An 18,972-nucleotide genomic window follows, 5' to 3' on the forward strand; every position below is an offset into this window, starting at 1 on the left:
CTGCTGCGGCCGGACCGGCTCGCCTCGGCACAGCAACACTTGGAGCCCGAGTGAAAGGACCTGGGAAAGCACAAAAGTGGTATTTGTAAGCCGAGATCAAAAAGCATTTACCTTTAGATGTTTTCCTGTTATGAATATTCAATGGCCTTATTGAAATCTAATTTAGGTCTCCTTATCTCTGGGGGTTTTTAATCAGTGCACATAGCCGGAGGGTAGATCTGATTGACAGCCAAACTTTAGTGAAAGACAGAGAGCTGGTGGAGGGGGGAACAGACACAGGGCATGGACAGAAGCACAGAGAGAGAGAGAGAGAGCTGTGCACTTGTGTTTTTGGGGCACAAGATGTAAGGTGTAAAAATGCTGTTTTGAATGCAAAACAAACTGGTATCTGAACAACATGTTACCACAACACTGTTTAAAGGGATAGTTCACCCAAAAATAAAAATTCTCTCATTAATTACTCAACCTCATGTCGTTCCAAACCTGTAAGACCTTCGTTCATCTTCGGAACACAAATTAAGATATTTTTGATGAAATCCAAAAGCTTTCTGACCCTGCATAGACAGCAAGGGTACTACCACGTTCAAGGCCCAGAAAGGTAGTAAGAACATCATTAAAATAGTCCATGTGACATCAGTGGTTCAACCGTAATTTTATGAAGCTACAAGAAGACTTTTTGTGTGCAAACAAAACAAAAATAGCGACTTGATTCAATGATTTCTTCTCTTCCAGGTCAGTCTCCACCACCATTCACGAGAGTACCATGACATTGAACTATCCCTTTAAAAATAAAGGAACAGTTCACCACAAAATGAACATGTCCTTATTTATTCACCCTCATGTTGTCCCATATTTCTTCCACTGAACAAAATGAAAAGTCATCTGAATGAACATACATCAGTATTTTAATTCAGACAGTGTTTATTTCATATTAATTGACCTCACAGCTCAAAATAGAAGGTTCGTACTGGCATTGATGTTTCCATGAAAAACCTTTAACATCCATGGAACATTCCATTGCACAAAAGGTTCTTTATAGTGGAAAATGGTTGTTTTTAGAACTTGCTGAAACGTTCTTTAAGGAACCCATTGTTAGAACCTTTATTTTTTTAGAGGTAACTGCCAGTGACTATATTATTACCCATCATCATGTTAACATTTTAACCAATAAAATAAACTACTAGACAGCTGAAAATAATCAGGGAACATTCTGAATTGAATTCAGAAAATTTTAAATAAAGCACAAGTCATTTTTGGTCAGCATTTTGGTCAGCTTGACAGCACCATGTGCTTTTACTGCATGGAAAACAGAAATTCTGATTCAACTTAAGAAAGAAAATGAGCTTAAGGCATGAGCGTGAATAAATGATGACAAGTTTCATTTTTGTCTGAGCCCATCCCGTTAACTTTACCAGACTAAATGAAGCTCAGCTGTTTTACTGCTGCAAAGCTTCGCTGATAAGCGATGACACAGTTTGAGCTAATGACTTACAGAGACTGCTTAGTTTGAAACAAGAGAATGAAATTTCCTTGCGTGATGAGCTGATAATCAACAAAGGAGAGGCTGTCAGAGAATTGAAGCGGTCCACCAAAGCTCTGAGCTAATAAAGGTCTTTTGTTAGGAAGAAGTCTTCTTGTTCAGGTCTTAAGAACATACAGCACTATCACTCCTGCAGTTATAAAACAGCCTCATCGATGAGCACAGCGAGAATTAAGCGAGTATTAAACACATTGTTGCGTGTGATCATTTGAGACCTTCTGACTGGAAGGAAAGATGGAGGGAGTTATTTTCTGAAGAGGGCAGCATATGACGACTCCCTGCCAAAGCAATGCATCATATTGTTCTATAAACATACATTTGGCATTTGTTGCAGTTTGTTTGTGTGTGTGTGTGTGTGTGTTGGTTTAAAAAGTAGACTGGAGGTCTAACTGTCAGGAGCATATTTTTGTGTTCTTTCTGTCTGTTTCTTTCAATGATATCAGCACAATCAAAGGTAAGGAATCCAGACAGTTCCAAATAACAGCAGCTGTCTTCAACAACATCACCCTGATAAAATAATTTTAAAGGCACAGTTCAACTGAAAATGAAATTCTGTCTTCATTTACTCGCCCTTATTATGTTCCAAAGCCGAATGAATTATTTTCTTCTGGGGAAGACAAGAGATAATGATTTGAAGGACTAGAGGGTTTAAGCTTCAAAAAAGAAAGCAGCATAACGGTATCATAAAAGCTGGTCTGCATGACTTGTGCACTATACTGTATGTCAAGTCTTGTGAAATCATATGATAGCTTGTATGTGAGAAACAGGCTAGAATATTGTAATATTTTAACAGTTCACAGTTAATGAGAATTATGTCAAATTTGTAAAGAAATTATTTGTTTTGGGTTGAGTCTTTTTAACAAATGATTAATGATTTGTTCATAATATTCCACACATAATCCACAATTCCAGTCTGCTTGTTTGTAAAAATCAAATTAATCATGAAAGCACATTTTGAACTTAAAACTGCTTTCTCCAGTCATCTCATCTGAATCAGGTGAGAAATATGCATAGATCAAGCACCATTTATGAGCAGAAACAGTTCTAAACAAATATGTTGGTAGATTTTGATGTGAGAGGACAATTGGAGATGGACTTTTTCACTGGAGTAAGTGTTATTATGGATTATTGTATTTTGTTCAGAAGCAGCCGTTTAAATTTAAAATGCCTTAACGATGGAAAATGATGAATTTCTTTATTACAAACAGCTTAACACAGGACATCAGCTGATGGACTGGAGTTGTGTGGATTACTTGTGGATTATTGTAATGTTTTTATCAGCTGTCTGGACTCACATTCTGACGGCACCCATTCACTGCAGAGGATCCATTGGTGAGAAAGTGAAATAATGCTAAATTTCTTCAAAACTGTAAAAACAAACATCTACATTTTGAATGGCCTGAGGGTGAGTATATTTCAGCAAATTTTCATTTTGGGGTGAACCATTCCTTTAATATCTCACTGGAGGTGAAATTATCAGTAAACACTGATTTTAATTTTGTTCTCTTTCTCATACAAAGTATGGACAACTTTTATACTACTTTATGGTTTTTGCACCCTATTTTAGGAGCCATCCTTGCATTGGTGTACTTACAGATTCACTGTTATTTATGTAAATTGCACTGAAATTACACTATAGCGGCATACACAATAATAAATGATATTACCTGTCAAACAAAAAAGAAGCAACTTGGGCATTGCATCAAATTGTTGTTTACCCTCGTTCTGGCTTCAGAAGCTTTCTGCTTCTTCGTCTGTTGGAAAAGCAGGATAATAAGGGTTTCATTGTCTAATTTTCGCTCTTTGCATTGCCAAATGGTACTAGTGTATCTACAGAGGTGGCATTCATGAATATCTTGGACAGGCTTCATTGAGACACTAAGAATGTTTTGAGTTCTTGCAACACCTCTTGATATTTTATATGGGTGTTTCACTGACACTTCCTTATCATGGCGTGAGCGCAGGTGTGGGGTCCTGTCCCGGAGGGCTCCATTAAAATAGTGTCCCTCTCTGTGCCGAGCTGCAGGACAGTGTGTGTAACGCCGGCCATATGCTGACCAGGAGGCCAACAGCTGACTGAGATAATTGACAGAAATCAACATATCTGGACACGCGCGCGTTTGTGTGAGATGTGAGCGGGAGGAAATGATTGGCGATCAGCAACACTAGAGTCGCTCCACAGGGAGCGCAAAACAAAGTGATGTGGTAATTTAGTTAGTGGAGCAAGAGTTTATAGCCACAGGGCTCAGCCTTTAACAGAAGAGAAAGACAGAGAGTAGGAGCTTGGAGCTTTCTTCTGGTCATAGAATATCTTTGTTTTGGTTTATTTATGCTGTGACTATATTTCCTAGTCTTTTTCTTTTTGTGCTCAGCAGCCTCTAAAAATATTAATTTGTTCTCTAAATACTTTATTAAATTATTGTTAAATTAACTGTGTTCCCAAAAAACGTAAAGTGCAATAAAATGTATTCTTATGGATTTGATATCTATAATATAACTCATTTTTATTGTGGAGACTAAATAGTGCATGTGTTAGACTAATTAGCATGCAGATCAGGTCTGAGTTTGCGGGGGGGTGTATATAAGGAGAGGACATTCGTTGAGACGACGACACAGTGACATTGTCATTAGCTTGAAGTTAATTAGTAATTAACGGCGCTATTTCACTCAGGCGCATCTCCCGCTCCTCTGACAGGCTCTTTACTCCTCCATTGCGACGAAAACCAATAATGCGCGCAGGGGGCTGTTCCTCTGTCACTTCCCGCGTGAGTTAATTAAGGGCTTTGCCACGATCCTTAAGATATGTAAAAGCTGTGGTATTATGGCATGTCACAACCAGCTGTGTTAAATTCAATAATATCCCGAAAACATACAGTGCCCTACCTCAGGTTTGATGTTGTTTAAATTCACTAAATCAAACTAATTAAAAAGATTAGTAATAGGACAAATTAAGATTTAATCTTAGAATCATTTATATTTTTAAGATTAGATTGACAATAGATTTTAAATTACTGTTAAATGTCTATGCTAAACATCATCAATCTCTCACCTGTTATTTATTTATACAGCATGTAGTATGTAGTTACTATAATGGACTGTTGTGGCATGTGGATTGAAAGCTGATGGATGTGTTAATAAACACATGTGTACACATGTGAAATAAAACCCACGTACAGCCTTATTTCTCCCTACTTCAACTGTATATAGCAATGCAAGCATTTTAAGCATGAGACCTTCTCATATACAAAACACTGGAGGATTCAGTCTTTTTTTCTGAACACGATGACCATTTTAATCACTCTATATCTTTTCCAACAGATCTCAAATAATGTATGGTTTATATATATATATATATATATATATAATATTTTAATTATTACATATTTAAATATAATTATTTAAATATTTATAATCTTTTATATTATTTGAATATGTTATAAGTATTTAAATATAATTATTTAAATATTATATATAATATTTCTAATATTTTAATTTGAACCTTTTGTCAATAGTTTTTTGTCAGAATTTTTACTGTTTGTCATAATTTGATCTCATAATTTTCGTCTTTGTCATAATTGTGATTTTTTAAAATCTCATAATTTAAATTTTTTATTAATTGTTTTTGACAAATTTGACTTGTCATCATTTCAGTTTTTAACCTCTTAGTATCTCATACTTCCAACTTTTCATAATCATAATCATGACTTTTTAATCTCATAATTGCAATTTATCCAAGCATGATTTTTTTTCTTCTTGAAATAGGCTTCCATATATTTACCTTGATTTTTCTCACATATATCAAAATGTCAAATTAGCTAATAATTGTGGAAATGATGACACAATTATCATAATTTGTGTAAAATTAAAACAAATCAATTTCAGACAATACATTTTTAATTTAAATAGTTCTGATAATCCTAGTTTGTTCGTTCATTCATTCATTAATTTATTTATTATTCATTTATTTATTTTGTAATAATATTTGTACTATGGATTTTCATTGTGTGACAAGGATAAAACAATAAAATTTAATCTGTAAAATGGCAGGAGAATGCAACACTGTGAACTATTGTCTGCACATACGCACACACACACAAACAAACATGCATCCACACATCAGCAGAGATCTGGATGTTGTCACCCATCACTCAAATGATCTGGACATTAACCGGATCAGACTCTGAGAGCCTGGGGACATTGTTCTCTGCAGTACTCTCAGAGTACTACAGTCTTTTACACAAATATGTGCTTCAAAGTGAGGAAATACCCAATGAATACTGGTGCGACAGTAACTAAATGCTCTTTTCGTTACTAAACATTCGGTGACCTGAATTACTGAATGGCACGTTCCACAAATACAGTATTTTGTACTGAGAACTTGTAGATATATTAGATAAACTATTACCAAATAAAATAAACCTAACATGAAATCTAAATATCTGTTCTCTTAAACCTACAGATCCTTCCTGGAGCCGCATGGAGCACCTCTCATCTTCAAGTGTGACACAGTGTCGCCCACTTTGCCCCAGGCCCCTGATCTCACCCCAAATCCCACCGCCACGGTAAGCGGCATCGCCATCTGTCTCTATGGTAACCTGAGAGAGTCCCGTGAGAGGGGTGACGGATGCCTGGCACACGCACACATTGCCAACTCACCAGCATGGCACGCAGCGACCTGCCATATGGTGCCATCCCATATATCTGCGACAGAAGCAGAGGAAGACCTGCATGTCCATCCATGCTGATATAGCTCTGGAATTACGACAACAGTGTGAACGACTATTTGCCGCAATATGGCTCTACAAGATTCATTAGCGCACTAGGCTTTCCAATACAGGCTACTTGCAGGCATACATTTTGGCTGCTCGGAATAATGAGCTCCGTGAAAGTGTCTGTTAATATATGTAGATGATCAGAACTGAAGTATACTAAAGAGGCTGTGTGAAAGTTGATGGTTGGATGCAGTTGGTGAAGTTTCCAGACTGGAAACTGAGGTGTAATGATGCTACAAACAGTCGGGAGGTGCTAGCCATGACACTCCAGTTAAACGCACACATATGCCCACCCTCGCACTTTCAATTACGCGCATAAAAGGCCTCTTTTCAGCATTTAAATCTCTGTGCCAGACACAGTTAGCTGACTGTAAACCTTTAAGTGAGATAGGCCTACTACGCCACACTATTTTCTGGACTCTGCTGCCCCCTGGTGGTCTGGCTCTCAGTGCAACTTCAATATGTCTTGGATCACTCTGAAGAAGGTGTGGTAAACACATTTCCCTTGAAAACATACTTTTATATTTCAGCAAAATACACTTACAAATACAGAATACATAATTTAGATTGTTTTACAAGCAATATGGATTGGTTCGGTTTTCAGTAAAACAATTTTGACTACCTCAATTTCTATAGGCCTACTTTTTAATGTCATAATTATGATTTACTTAAGTATGATATTTTCTTATGTAGCTAAAATGGGCTTCCATTATTTACCTTGATTTTCTTTATTTTTATCTCAGATTTCCTCTCAAGCTCTTAACTGACACTGTTGTCTTCTTGGTAAACAAGTATGATACCTTTTTGTGTTTGCCAATAGTTTAGCTAGTCATTGTGGAATTTATGGCACAACTAAATAACAGTCATAACTTACTTAAAAATTATTCTAAAACATTTCAGACAATATTAAAAAGTGATTTAATGATGACTTGCTCTTTGTTGTAATTATCATAGTTAAATAAATAAATACACAAAACAAAACAACTATGGATTTTCACATTTTAAAACATTTGGGACAAGGGTAAAACTGAAATTAAAATGTAAAAAAAAAAATGGCAGGAGTATGTAACATTGTAAACAATTGTTTACACACATGTGCACATAAACACATCATCTGTTGGCTCACTCTGTTGGAGGTGTAAATTAAAACACAAAACATTTTCCGCTTGATTAAAATATAGTTTTATATTTCAGCAAAATATGCTTACAAATACAGAATACTACATTTACATTGTTTACATTTCTTTTTAATGGGACATTTGTCTTGAAAATAAGATCACAATATGTATTGATTCAGTTTTCTGTGAAACATCATTCATCCTCAATTCAGGATGCTATGACACTGCATTAATTCACAGATCATCTATCGTGTTTACTAGTCTTGAGTGAAATAATTATAAGGAATGACGCAAGCATAATAAATATGCAAAATTTCTTCTTCGCTACACTAATGCAAGTTATTGTCAGCTGTGATAATGGAACAAACCCCACAATCATAATCCAGTTATGCAGAACAGTCTATTGTAAACCAATAACACTTTAAAGATCAAATTAAACAGCATTAAATAGAACGGAACAATATTTATGAGAGATGGCATTTCTATAAAGCTGCATCAGTCAAAACAAGAACACACGACAGGTCAGAATCCAGAAAAAAATACAATATGAATTAAGAAAGCAAAGATCATATAAGCATTTTCAATCTAATCTCTAAATCAGATATAAATCAAATATAAAAGTATTCTGAAATATTGTCTACTGCATATATTACACACAGTGATATCTAATCTATGTATACACAAATAACCTTTGTGAACATATTTCTTATGATTTTATGTACTAATGTACTGGAAAAAATACAATTTCCTTGAGTTCCATGCAGAGAACAGTGTTATATAATAATTCAAGTCTTTTTTTGTTTCTTTGCAAATCTGCCATGATCTTCCCTAGCAATAGGCCTGCAATAACAGCAGAAATGTGTTGCCTGTTTTAATGCACACTGACATAAGAACCATTAAAGCGCAGCTAAGCCTTCCTAGGCCTTGCTTTTCCTTCAGTTTCTTTAACGTAACTAAGCAGTAACATTTTATTTTACTCCTCAAAGCAGCGACAGCTGAGAAATAGAAGATTTACAGCACTTTTGTGACCAGAAATATGCTTTAGATTTTGATTTATGGTACATTATACACTTACAGGTTAAATAATCAAGTTGCATGAATTGAATTGAAATATTTTTGATCAAATAATTACGAGTTAGATATAATGTTCAGGGTCTTGTGTCTACATAATAAAGCTTATCACCATAATACATTCATTTCATTGTGCAACATCTTGATCCAAGCAAATGACCAACCGAGAGGTCTCTAATGATTAAATCAATCAAAGACAAAAGCAAACTAGCAGTTTGAAACAAAAGCATCCTTTAAAGATCAGAAACCATTCTCAACAGCAGACAGCTGAGACGAAGAAAATGCTTTAAAGGATCAGCCAATGACAAGATGACCTAGCACATGTTTCATCTAATGACAGTAACGCTCTTCAAACTGGGACAAACTCCAATTCTGCAGTAACAAACTATAATCTCTATCACACTCGGAGTGTGAAAAACAGCTGAGATGTCTGAGACGAGGTATTTTAAAATGTCATGCAATGCCATAACAAATGGTATTAATAATAATTTAATAAACACTGCCAATAATCAGACTCTCGAACTCTAGCTTTTGGTCTTCATCTGATTAAATGGACGGTGTATTGCAGGTTTTTGAACTGCTTTGGTCGCAGTAATGATGATATTAAAGCAACTGCTACCATAAACCAACGCAAGTGCTACAGGGTGAAATAGAAATGAATGAATGCAAAATATTCAGTAACACACTTCATACTGTGGCTCCTAGTGATCTTTAACAGATATGCTACAGCTTCTCCTAAATTCTCTTCAGCCAAAGAAAAGCCAAACAGTCTTTGAAGAACCATAATGAAGAAACCAGTGACTGCCGAGTACGTCCCTCTTCAGAAAGGTTTCTGTCAGAGTCTGTCATTTCTGCTGCTCTGCTCCCGTCATCTGTGCTCTCAGATGTGGATGCTGTGGTAACGGCCCTTCGCTAGATCTATGTCCACTCTGCGAGCTTCTGCGAAGCTTAAAAAAGTTCCTAAACCCAGCAGGTTCACTACAGTGATGAGCCCAAAAACTGACGCCCAGGAGCCAGTGGCCTCGATCAGATACCCAGAGAAATACACCATGATGACCCCTAACAAACACACACACACACACACACACACACACAACAGCATTAACACATACAGCACACTGGCAATCCTCTTAAAAACTGAGATTGAGTGCTTATTTCATTTGAAATTATTAATATCAAATTTACATTTATAAAATATCAATGTTTTATACTATTCTTACCTGTAAATGCTCCACAGGTATTCATTACTCCTGAAAGAAAAAAAAATTACAGATTTAGAAAAGACAGTCATATTGCTCATTGTAAAATTACAATAAATCTATGCACACCAAAAATGATAATTCTAACAATAACTACAAAGTTTGAAAAATTTTGTGTTAACTAAAACTATTAAAAAATTAAAGGGGTCATATGATGCTTTTTTAAAGATCATTATTTTGTGTATTTGGTGACTTGAAAATAAAATTAAAAAGAAATAATGAAACTTAGAAAAAAAGTTTAAGTACTGACAAAAAAATAGAATAAAAAATATATAAACAAAAACTAATAAAAAGTCAAAAACACAAAAAAATGACTAAATCGAATTTAAAAAACTAAAATTAAAATTAAAACAGAAAATATAAAAACTACTTCAAAATATTAATAAAAACTATAAAAAGTATTAATGATACTAATAAAACCCTGGCTACAATCACTTTCAGAGCTTTTTTTTCAGCTGATGAACAATTAAAGCCATTGACAGCCAATCAAAAAAAACCTTCCTACTGATGCATGCACTTTTAATAAACATAATGTTATTGTCCACTGGTGTAAAAGCTAATATAGTTAGCCTTAAGTGTGCAATCGCAGTTTGGGTTAAAGTAGAGAGTATGCTACATACCAAACAGAGCCCCCGCACAGGATGGAGCGAGATCCTGAACATTCACCGAAACCCCACTAGAGAGAGACAATTACATTGTCACATTTACATTCATGCATTTGGCAGACACTTTTACATACATCTTATCAGAGCTTGCATGACCTGGAAATCAAGCCATGACCTTGCACCTAGCACCATGCTACATGCAACAATCTACTGTTTGTTTGTTTTTGTTTTGTTTTTTCAATGCACGAGTAAGCAGTGAGTGACGTTACCTGTGGCTGAATGTGGTGAGGCCCATAGTAGCAGACACCAAAGCCACAGCTGTGGGGAAGGCAGTGGTCCCACACAGGAACAGAGTAAACACACTGGAGACGCCCATAGAGAAGAACTGAAAAACACAATAATACATAATATATTTACAGTTTTTTAAAGAAATTAATACTTTTATACAGCAAGGATGCATTAAATAGATTACAAGTGACAGTAAAGACATTTATTGTTACAAAAGATTTCCATTTCAAATAAATGCTGCTGTTTTGGACTTTCTAAAAGAATCCGGAAAATATATCACAGTTTCTACAAAACTTTTAAGCAGCACAACCGTTGTTGATAATAATAAATATTTCTTGAGCAAGCAAATCAGCATATTAGAATGATTTCTGAAGGATCATGTGACACTGAAGACTGGAGTAATGATGCTGAAAATTTAGCTTTGCAATGAATGAATAAATTCTAATATAATATTGTAATATTCCAAAGCGCAACTGTATTTTTGATCAAATTAATGCAGCCTTGGTGCACATAAGAGAGTGTATATTTCAAACATACCTGCATGAGTTTTCTAACTGACGCAGTATCAAAACCTTTAAAAGACAAAGAAAGGAGCGAGAGTATTAGTGTGGCAGCTGAGGACCATTTAACAGTTTTAGAAGTCAATTGCAATCATGTAGACTTGACATTTACAACACCGTAAAACTCAAACAGACTCGTAACATTGGTGGGAAAGAGCAAAGTCACGACAGAACAATGATTACAGAGATTACACTAAGGAACAGGGAATATTTCATTGCCTTTCTAATTGTCTACCAAAAAGACATGAACATGAGGAACATACAAACTCATATCTTTGAACAAGAAACGGCGAGTGTATTTGTGTAGTATGTGCGGTTTCGTACCCTGCCTGATTAGATGGTCTGAAAGGCAGCCACTAAACAGGGAAGAAGGGATGGCCACAAACCATGGGATCACGTTAAACACCCAACCCTGAGGAAACACGCATGCAGACATACACAGGAACAGGCAATGAACAATAGGCGAGTCCAATGCATGTGATATACACTTTTGCGAATAGGAATTTAACACACACTCTGATGTGATGTGATGCGATGTGGAGCCCCCTGTTGGAGTTCAACCACAACAGCATCATACTAACATGACCTGCTCTCTCTCCTTCACAGAAATTAATTACTGGAGGCTGTTTTTCTCACATAGAAGGAGATAAATCATAGTATACAGACTGATATTTTTTTGCTTTGACACAGATCGTGTTCTCACACGCTGTTGAAAGAGCGTAGTTCAGTTTACCTTGGCATCAGGGAAGGTGTCCTTGAAAAACGTTGGCAGCCATGACAGTAGTGTGAAGAAGGTGCTAGCGGTGCACAAGTGTGTAATAATAACGGCGCTGAAATTCAGACGAGCGTTTAGAATGCATTTGAAATCAATGTCACCAACACAGCATGTTTATAATTATGTAGATGAAGACACTAGTCATATTAGTAGGCTAATAAAAGTGGTTTTATTTTACATCTCTTTAATGGAGATAAGGTCATCTCATATGGGTGCCGCCATAGTGCGATCACCTGACCAAATACTAAAATTTGGGAAAAATTAGAATGGGGAAACCCCCATATCTAGAGACTTTTGCTTGTTGAATAAACCAATCAAGACTAATAGCACATTTCAACAATGGCATCAGTAATCAAAAATTTTTTGCATTATTTGCATGATGCTGGATCCACACCAGTGTCAATGTACAGGATTTTATATTATATAATTAATAAAACAATAGTTATTTAAAATTTTTAAAACTGAAAGTGGGTAATTTAAGAATGCAAAAAAAACTTATCTATTCATGAGTCGGCAGTCTTGTGTGCTTTTTACAGAACGACTGAAAGAGTTGTCAGAAGCTTAGCGATGGTAGCGTTGAAGTCACGTGACCTTAGTGTAGTTTGTTTATAGCTGACATTTAGCTTTTTACTTCTGGTGACTGTATTTAGGCTTCAGAATTCATCAGTGGTGTTCATTTGTAAAGGTTATCATGATGAACAAAATGTATAAGGATCAAAAACATTTGTTGGTCACAGAGCTTATTGCCTGCAATAATCCAAAAGCCAATGGAAAAATCCTATTGGGTTTTTGTCAAGGGAATCAGAGTGATGCGAATTTCTGGGCTGGCCTACAAAAGTACATCATCACTGCAGCACTCTACTGCTACAATAACAACATTAGTAACAACAGTTACTGCTAGAGCACTCCCTCTAAAGCACACTCAAGCATAAGCAGCATTTTAAAATAATTTTATAATTATCATCTACTTTTCCTTATACAATAATGTAATTGTTAAACTAAAATGTTACAAAAAACATCCTGAAGTCATGTGTGCAGTCAGAAACACTCATGTTTAGCTGACGGGACAGAGTACTGTGTTACCGTTTCTGAGTGCTCTATATATAGACAGACATGGAACGGATGTGAATCAGGCCTTTATGGGAGCTCAGTAAAGACCCTTTGTTCAGCATCCATGCTCTCTCTCTCTCTTACACACACACACACACACACACACACTCAGTATTCAGGTGCTAATCTCACCACACAGCTGGCTGTCTGAAGAGACGCAGCCAGTTTCTCTTGGACAGTTTGGACTGGGTCCCAGCGCTGCCCAGAGACTCCAGTGTGATGATGGGACCTGACAAACACAAGCACGATCAGTTTTTAAACAAACAGTTGAACACCTGTTAAGGAAGGAATAACAGCACAGCTACAGTCTCTGTTCTGCATGGAGTGTATAAATACACATCTACTGCACCTCAAATACTTGTTAACTATCACTGAAATATTTACCCACATTTTAGCCAAACTACAATAAATGGCTTACACAGTGTAATTGAAACTTAAATTGTGACATTAGCTTATTACACAGCTCTCTAGAATACTTGATTTTGATTAGGCAATCATGGCAAAAAATATTTTGCATATTTTAGAATGTCTACGATGTGGAATTTTTACAAAGGACAACACCATCAAAAGTTTGGGGTCAGTAAGATTCATTTAAAGAAATTAATACTTTTATTCAGCAAGGATACATTCAACTGACTAGAAGTGACAGTAATAACATTTATAATGTTTTATATATATTTGTCAATATGTTTATATATATATTATTTATATTATATTAAACAGCACAGCTGTTTTGAACATAGGTAATAATTACAAATGTTTCTTGAGCATCAAATCAGCATATTAGAATTATTTGGAGTAATGGCTGCTATATATATATATACATGATTCTCAATGTAGTAGATACATATTTTTGGCAGTTTAATGTGTTTTGTGGCCATGGACACAGACATTCAAAGGTTTGGGGTCAGTAAGATTTTTTCTTAATGTTTTGTGCACCGGGGCTGCATTTATTTGATCAAAAATACAGTAAAAACACTAATATCGTGAAATCTGATTACAATTTAAAAGAGCCGTTTTCTGTTTCATAACATAAAACGCAACAAACTGAGACAGACTAAATCCAGAAGAACTGTGGCAATGTCTCCAAGATGCTTCAAGAGACCTACCTGCAAAGCTGCTTTAAACGCAAAGGATGGTCACACCAAATGTTGATTTAATTTAGTTAATTGATAGTTGATTGATATTCACAGCATTTTTACACAAGTCAAGTGCCTACAACTTTTAACAGTACTGGAGCTTTGCAGGTAGGTTTCTTGAAGCGTCTTGGAGACGTTGCCACAGTTCTTCTGGATCTAGTCCGTCTCAGGTTGTTCTGTTTCTTCATGTCATTCCAGACAGACTGGATGATGATCAGATCAGATCTCTGTGTGCAGCACTGGCTGTTGTCAGACTCCTTGTGCAAACAAAAATCTCACTGGATTATTACAATTAATGGCAAAATTAATGTTTGGAAATGTAAACTGATATTTCCTAATGACACACTACAGCAAAAGATTTAACTTAAAATTTTGACTTAAAACCATTTTAAAACATTTCTTTAGCTGGTGAAAATACTAGTGTACTAATAATTTTGGCCACCACTGAATATATATATATATAAATACTGTATTTTTGATCAAATAAATGCAGCACATAAGAGACTACTTTCAAAAACATTAAGGAAAAAAATCATCCTGACCCCAAACCTTTGAATGTCAGTGTATATGGCCACAAAACACATTAAACTGCCAAAATATGTATCTACTACATGAAAAACGCATTGAGAATCATTTAGGAATTGTACCATGATTCTCAGAATCAAAATCAAATTATAAGGTGCCAAGCTCACGAATGATTGTGATTCTATCCAGAACGCGGAAGTAAGCCGTTTTCGGTGAATGTGCAAGACTTCCAGTTCATTAGCCACCATAGGGAAATAACCAAAAGAATAACAACGTGCAGTAAACAGTAAAACTGTTTGCACTAAAGCAGTGTGTTCATAATTAAGATAATACATTAAAATAATATGGTAAGACACACCAATTTGCAATATCAAGCAGCAAAACGAGCTGTTTTGTACAGCTAAAAATAGCTGGAAGTGGATGACACCAGAAGCCAGACATATTCATTTTACAAATGGCCGCGACCGCTCTTACGGGAAAAATAAGGTGGATATTCTGGACATACCTTCTCCTTTGAGCAGATACTTCCACATGCAGTACGCCCACAACACAGACAGAAGCCCAGAGACGTAGAACACACTCTCCCAGCCATACAAGTCCAGCATCAGAGAGCCTACGCCTCCTATCACCAGAGTCCTACACACACACATACACACAGTTACACAAACTCAATCTGAAAGACATCCGTTACATTTCTAAATGTAACAGAGAAAGCAGACACAGTCAGAGATCCGACACTAACCCCAGGTATGAGCCGCTTCCTACGGTGCTAATGAGGAAGCCCCTCTCACTCTCCACAACCTTCTGAGAGCACAGACTGGCCAGAGATGGGTAGTGAACACCTGAGCGCCACAGGATAACAGAAAGAAAACAAACACTCTTTTAGTGCATAGCCATTAGTGGATTATTACGGTTTTCATATTATGACTAATAACACACAAACAGTCAATGTTATAAATTTATACCACCTTGTTAAAAAAAAAACACTAAGTAAAATATGTTGTAGTAGTAACCATTAAATAATTAATTATTTTTTATTTATAATTATTAATATAATTATTTTCTTAAATATTTATTTTTAAGTAAACATTTATTTCCTTAAAAATAAATAAATTGCAAATTGTCATTCCTAGTGGAATGACCTGCCCAACTCAATCCGAGCAGCTGAGTCCTTAGCCATCTTCAAGAAACGACTAAAAACACATCTGTTCCATCTTTATTTGACCCTCTAACTCTAGCACTTTCTATTCTATTTTAATTCTACTTTATCTATTTATCTTCTTTTTTTATATAAAAAAAACTAGCAGCTTTCTATTTTTTCTATTCTATCTACTAGTTTTTCTTTGTGGGTGTGTGTGTGTATGTGTGTGTATAATATATATACAGTGGGTACGGAAAGTATTCAGACCCCCTTAAATTTTTCACTCTTTGTTATATTGCAGCCATTTGCTAAAATCATTTAAGTTAATTTTTTTTCCTCATTAATGTACACACAGCACCCCATCCATACAGAAAAACACAGAATTGTTGACATCTTTGCAGATTTATTAAAAAAGAAAAACTGAAAAATGCTCAGTATTTAGTAGAAGCAAAAGCGTCTGCTAAATGACTAAATGTAAATGTAAATTAATTAATATTTATTTTTAGAAGTTAAATTATATTTTGGCCATCCTCGCACATTACAAATATTCACGTTGTTTTTTTATCCTGTACTGTAGAGATTGTGTATTGTAATGTGTAAGTACTATCGTATTGTAATATTACGACCGCACCAGTTGCACCGCCCAAAGGACGGCCCTGGATATAAGGTATTTCATTGCACTTTAACAAGTAATCTGACCGGCCTATATATGTGCAATATTTTAACCAAGCCCTCACTAACTGAGTTTATTGCCACAGTTATGTTAGAAAGCATCTCATTCTTGTTTCTGTGGCGGTGCGTTGGGCTCGGGCGCACGGTCCGGAGTGCTGGTCTTTAAATGAAATCTACTATTGATTTTCACCGTTGACTGATTTTGCAGAACATTTAGACTGATAACTTCCGTGCGCCGATGCGGCAAATTTGTCACAGGAAGTGCGGTATGACAGTTGTGTCCGACTATATATGAACTAGCGGTTTTAAATACGATATTTTTATATTTAATATGATATTTTATCAGTATGTACGTATACGTATATTTTTTTCGATTATTGGTGCTTCCATAGGCTCACTCTCATGCACCTGCGCGCTTTTAAAACACCAAATAGTTATGCTATGACAAGTACAGAGAGTCTCTCTCTTCCCCCCCCCATGCACTATAATATCGTGTATCGTCGATCTCACGGGCTGACGATATGACGATTTGAAAAATGACCATATCGCCCAACACTACTGTGGCACCATCTACGCTGGCAAAGAAATCAAAGTCAAACCCTTTATAGAAATAGCATATTTTATAGCAGGCCCTTGTCTTTTTACAGACCCCTTTCACTAGTTTTAAGAGAATACAACAGCAGTACAATGACATACAGTATAATTAACTCGCAAGGCAGAGCATGATAGTGGCTAGATTTCAACGCTTTGCCAACCACAGAACAATTATGCTCTGCTCCACAGCAAATGACCTATTCTCATAAAAAAAGGGTCACAGTTTGCAGGAGGGAACATTTAGCAATTTGCCAGCAATCTGGAAGCAATGATTTATGAAACAAGATTCCCCAAACCGCACTTTTCTGCAGTTTCCAGCAAACTACAGCCCCATTTCGAAAAACACTGAGAACAGCTGAATACTGTTTTGTAACTTTCTCCAAGCTTAAACTAGTATTGCAAATTCAGTATCATTAGATCTTAGAAAGTAAACAATCAGTACAGTTGGAAAGCATAAAAGCACAGTTGTGTGAAGTTCAGCTGATTTTGTGAGGGTGCGATCGCTCACCCTGCAGCAGGCCCATGAGGAAGCGGGAGATGGTCATGGAGACGATGGGCTGGTAGCACCACCGTCCATATCCTCGCTACTGGCCTGCAGATAGACAAATACAACCCTCCAATCTTTACACCAAACAAGATTCATATGAGAAGTTATTACAAGCCAAAGCACATAAATTACATTTCTAACTGGCAGGTACCTATCTAGGTTAATTTGCTTCAGATGCATTGACTAATGCTGATGCACTTAGTTTGAAAAGAAGATGACCTAAATAGTACAAAGTTTATTTCAATCCTCTGGTGTAGAACAAATGGTGACTGAGCACTCATAGATTGTATGTATAATATATGTATAATTAACTTAATGTGTAATACATGCTTATTAATTTTCGCTTTTTGAATGAAACAGTTCACAAAGTTTGTTATAAAATGTTTCAAAACTAAATAACTGGAAAAATAGAGATATAACTAGCCTATATATTTGAAAAACTGACATGAAAATATTAAAATCATTTTGACCATTCACAATTTGCTGCCAAAATAAATTTAAACTTGAAACGGTGATTGGGTGTCCTTGAATAAAGTGAATTTATGTACATAATATTTATATACTTTTATTTTTATAATGTATTAATAGACTTTATTATCATAATAATGTATTTATTTGTATTACCTTAATTTGTATTCGATTAATAAACATTATTTAGAGGAAGGTTTGGTGAGGTGGTCTCACCTTGTCCAGTTCTGACTCGACTCTGCCCACTTCTTCTGTGATCCAGCTTGTCCAATATTATCTGCGGGGTTTTCCTTAATACTGGCCAAATCTGGACAGGAGTTCTTTCCATGTTTTTGTAGAATTGCCATTCAACGCCAAATATATCCGTTTGTGACTATCCGCTCTGGTATCCTCTCGGGTCAGTCTGTGCGAGCGTGACAGGCAAAAAAGCAAAGCAATGAAAAAAATATGTTTCTATTCCAGTTTCTCCGCGGAAGCATCTCTTTATAACATATCTTCCTCCTTCATTGCGCTCCGACGACTGGCCGTAATGAGCGGACTTTCGGCTTTCACAGCTGCTATAACGCAGCGGGAGGAATTTCAGCTTTTTCCTGTTTCCTAAAGTGTTGATGATGATCCACGTGTCAGTTTCTTTTTTCAGCCACGCAGTTCCTCCAGCCACTGGCTCTTCAAACCAGGAAGTAGAAATTCAGGCATGGTTTCGCTTTGGGCAAAATACCTGAATGTGAAATTGAGAACCGTATGCAGATATTTTAAAGAACAGGTTTAGCAGACGCAGCACCACTAAA

At 36.0% G+C, this 18,972-nt stretch overlaps 1 protein-coding gene across 1 annotated transcript; it reads right to left on the reverse strand.

The window, feature by feature from the left end:
- Positions 1-7,479: 7,479 nt before the first annotated feature.
- On the reverse strand, positions 7,480-18,512 carry LOC107737690 (solute carrier family 17 member 9-like). Its single transcript, XM_016549276.1, has 12 exons — positions 18,401-18,512; positions 17,678-17,749; positions 15,505-15,604; positions 15,268-15,398; positions 13,231-13,327; positions 11,947-12,043; positions 11,538-11,625; positions 11,191-11,225; positions 10,635-10,750; positions 10,381-10,436; positions 9,722-9,751; positions 7,480-9,560 (listed from the first exon to the last, which is right to left on the reverse strand). Exons 1-12 carry the CDS (start codon positions 18,510-18,512, stop codon positions 9,382-9,384), a joined length of 1,113 nt encoding a protein of 370 aa, XP_016404762.1. The 3' UTR covers positions 7,480-9,381.
- Between the last annotated feature and the right edge of the window lie 460 nt (positions 18,513-18,972).

This window comes from Sinocyclocheilus rhinocerous, unplaced genomic scaffold, assembly GCF_001515625.1.
Source record: "Sinocyclocheilus rhinocerous isolate Xijiao unplaced genomic scaffold, SAMN03320098_v1.1 scaffold72, whole genome shotgun sequence".
Lineage (NCBI taxonomy): Eukaryota > Metazoa > Chordata > Actinopteri > Cypriniformes > Cyprinidae > Sinocyclocheilus > Sinocyclocheilus rhinocerous.

Excerpts from the sequence above, each read along its gene's own strand:
- LOC107737690 (XM_016549276.1), bottom strand. The coding sequence starts at position 18,512 with ATGGAAAGAACTCCTGTCCAGATTTGGCCAGTATTAAGGAAAACCCCG. Across the intron at positions 15,605-17,677 it reads CCTCATGGGCCTGCTGCAGG|GTGTTCACTACCCATCTCTG; the intron begins GTGAGCGATCGC and ends TGTGGCGCTCAG. Across the intron at positions 11,226-11,537 it reads AGACCATCTAATCAGGCAGG|GTTTTGATACTGCGTCAGTT; the intron begins GTACGAAACCGC and ends TGTCTTTTAAAG.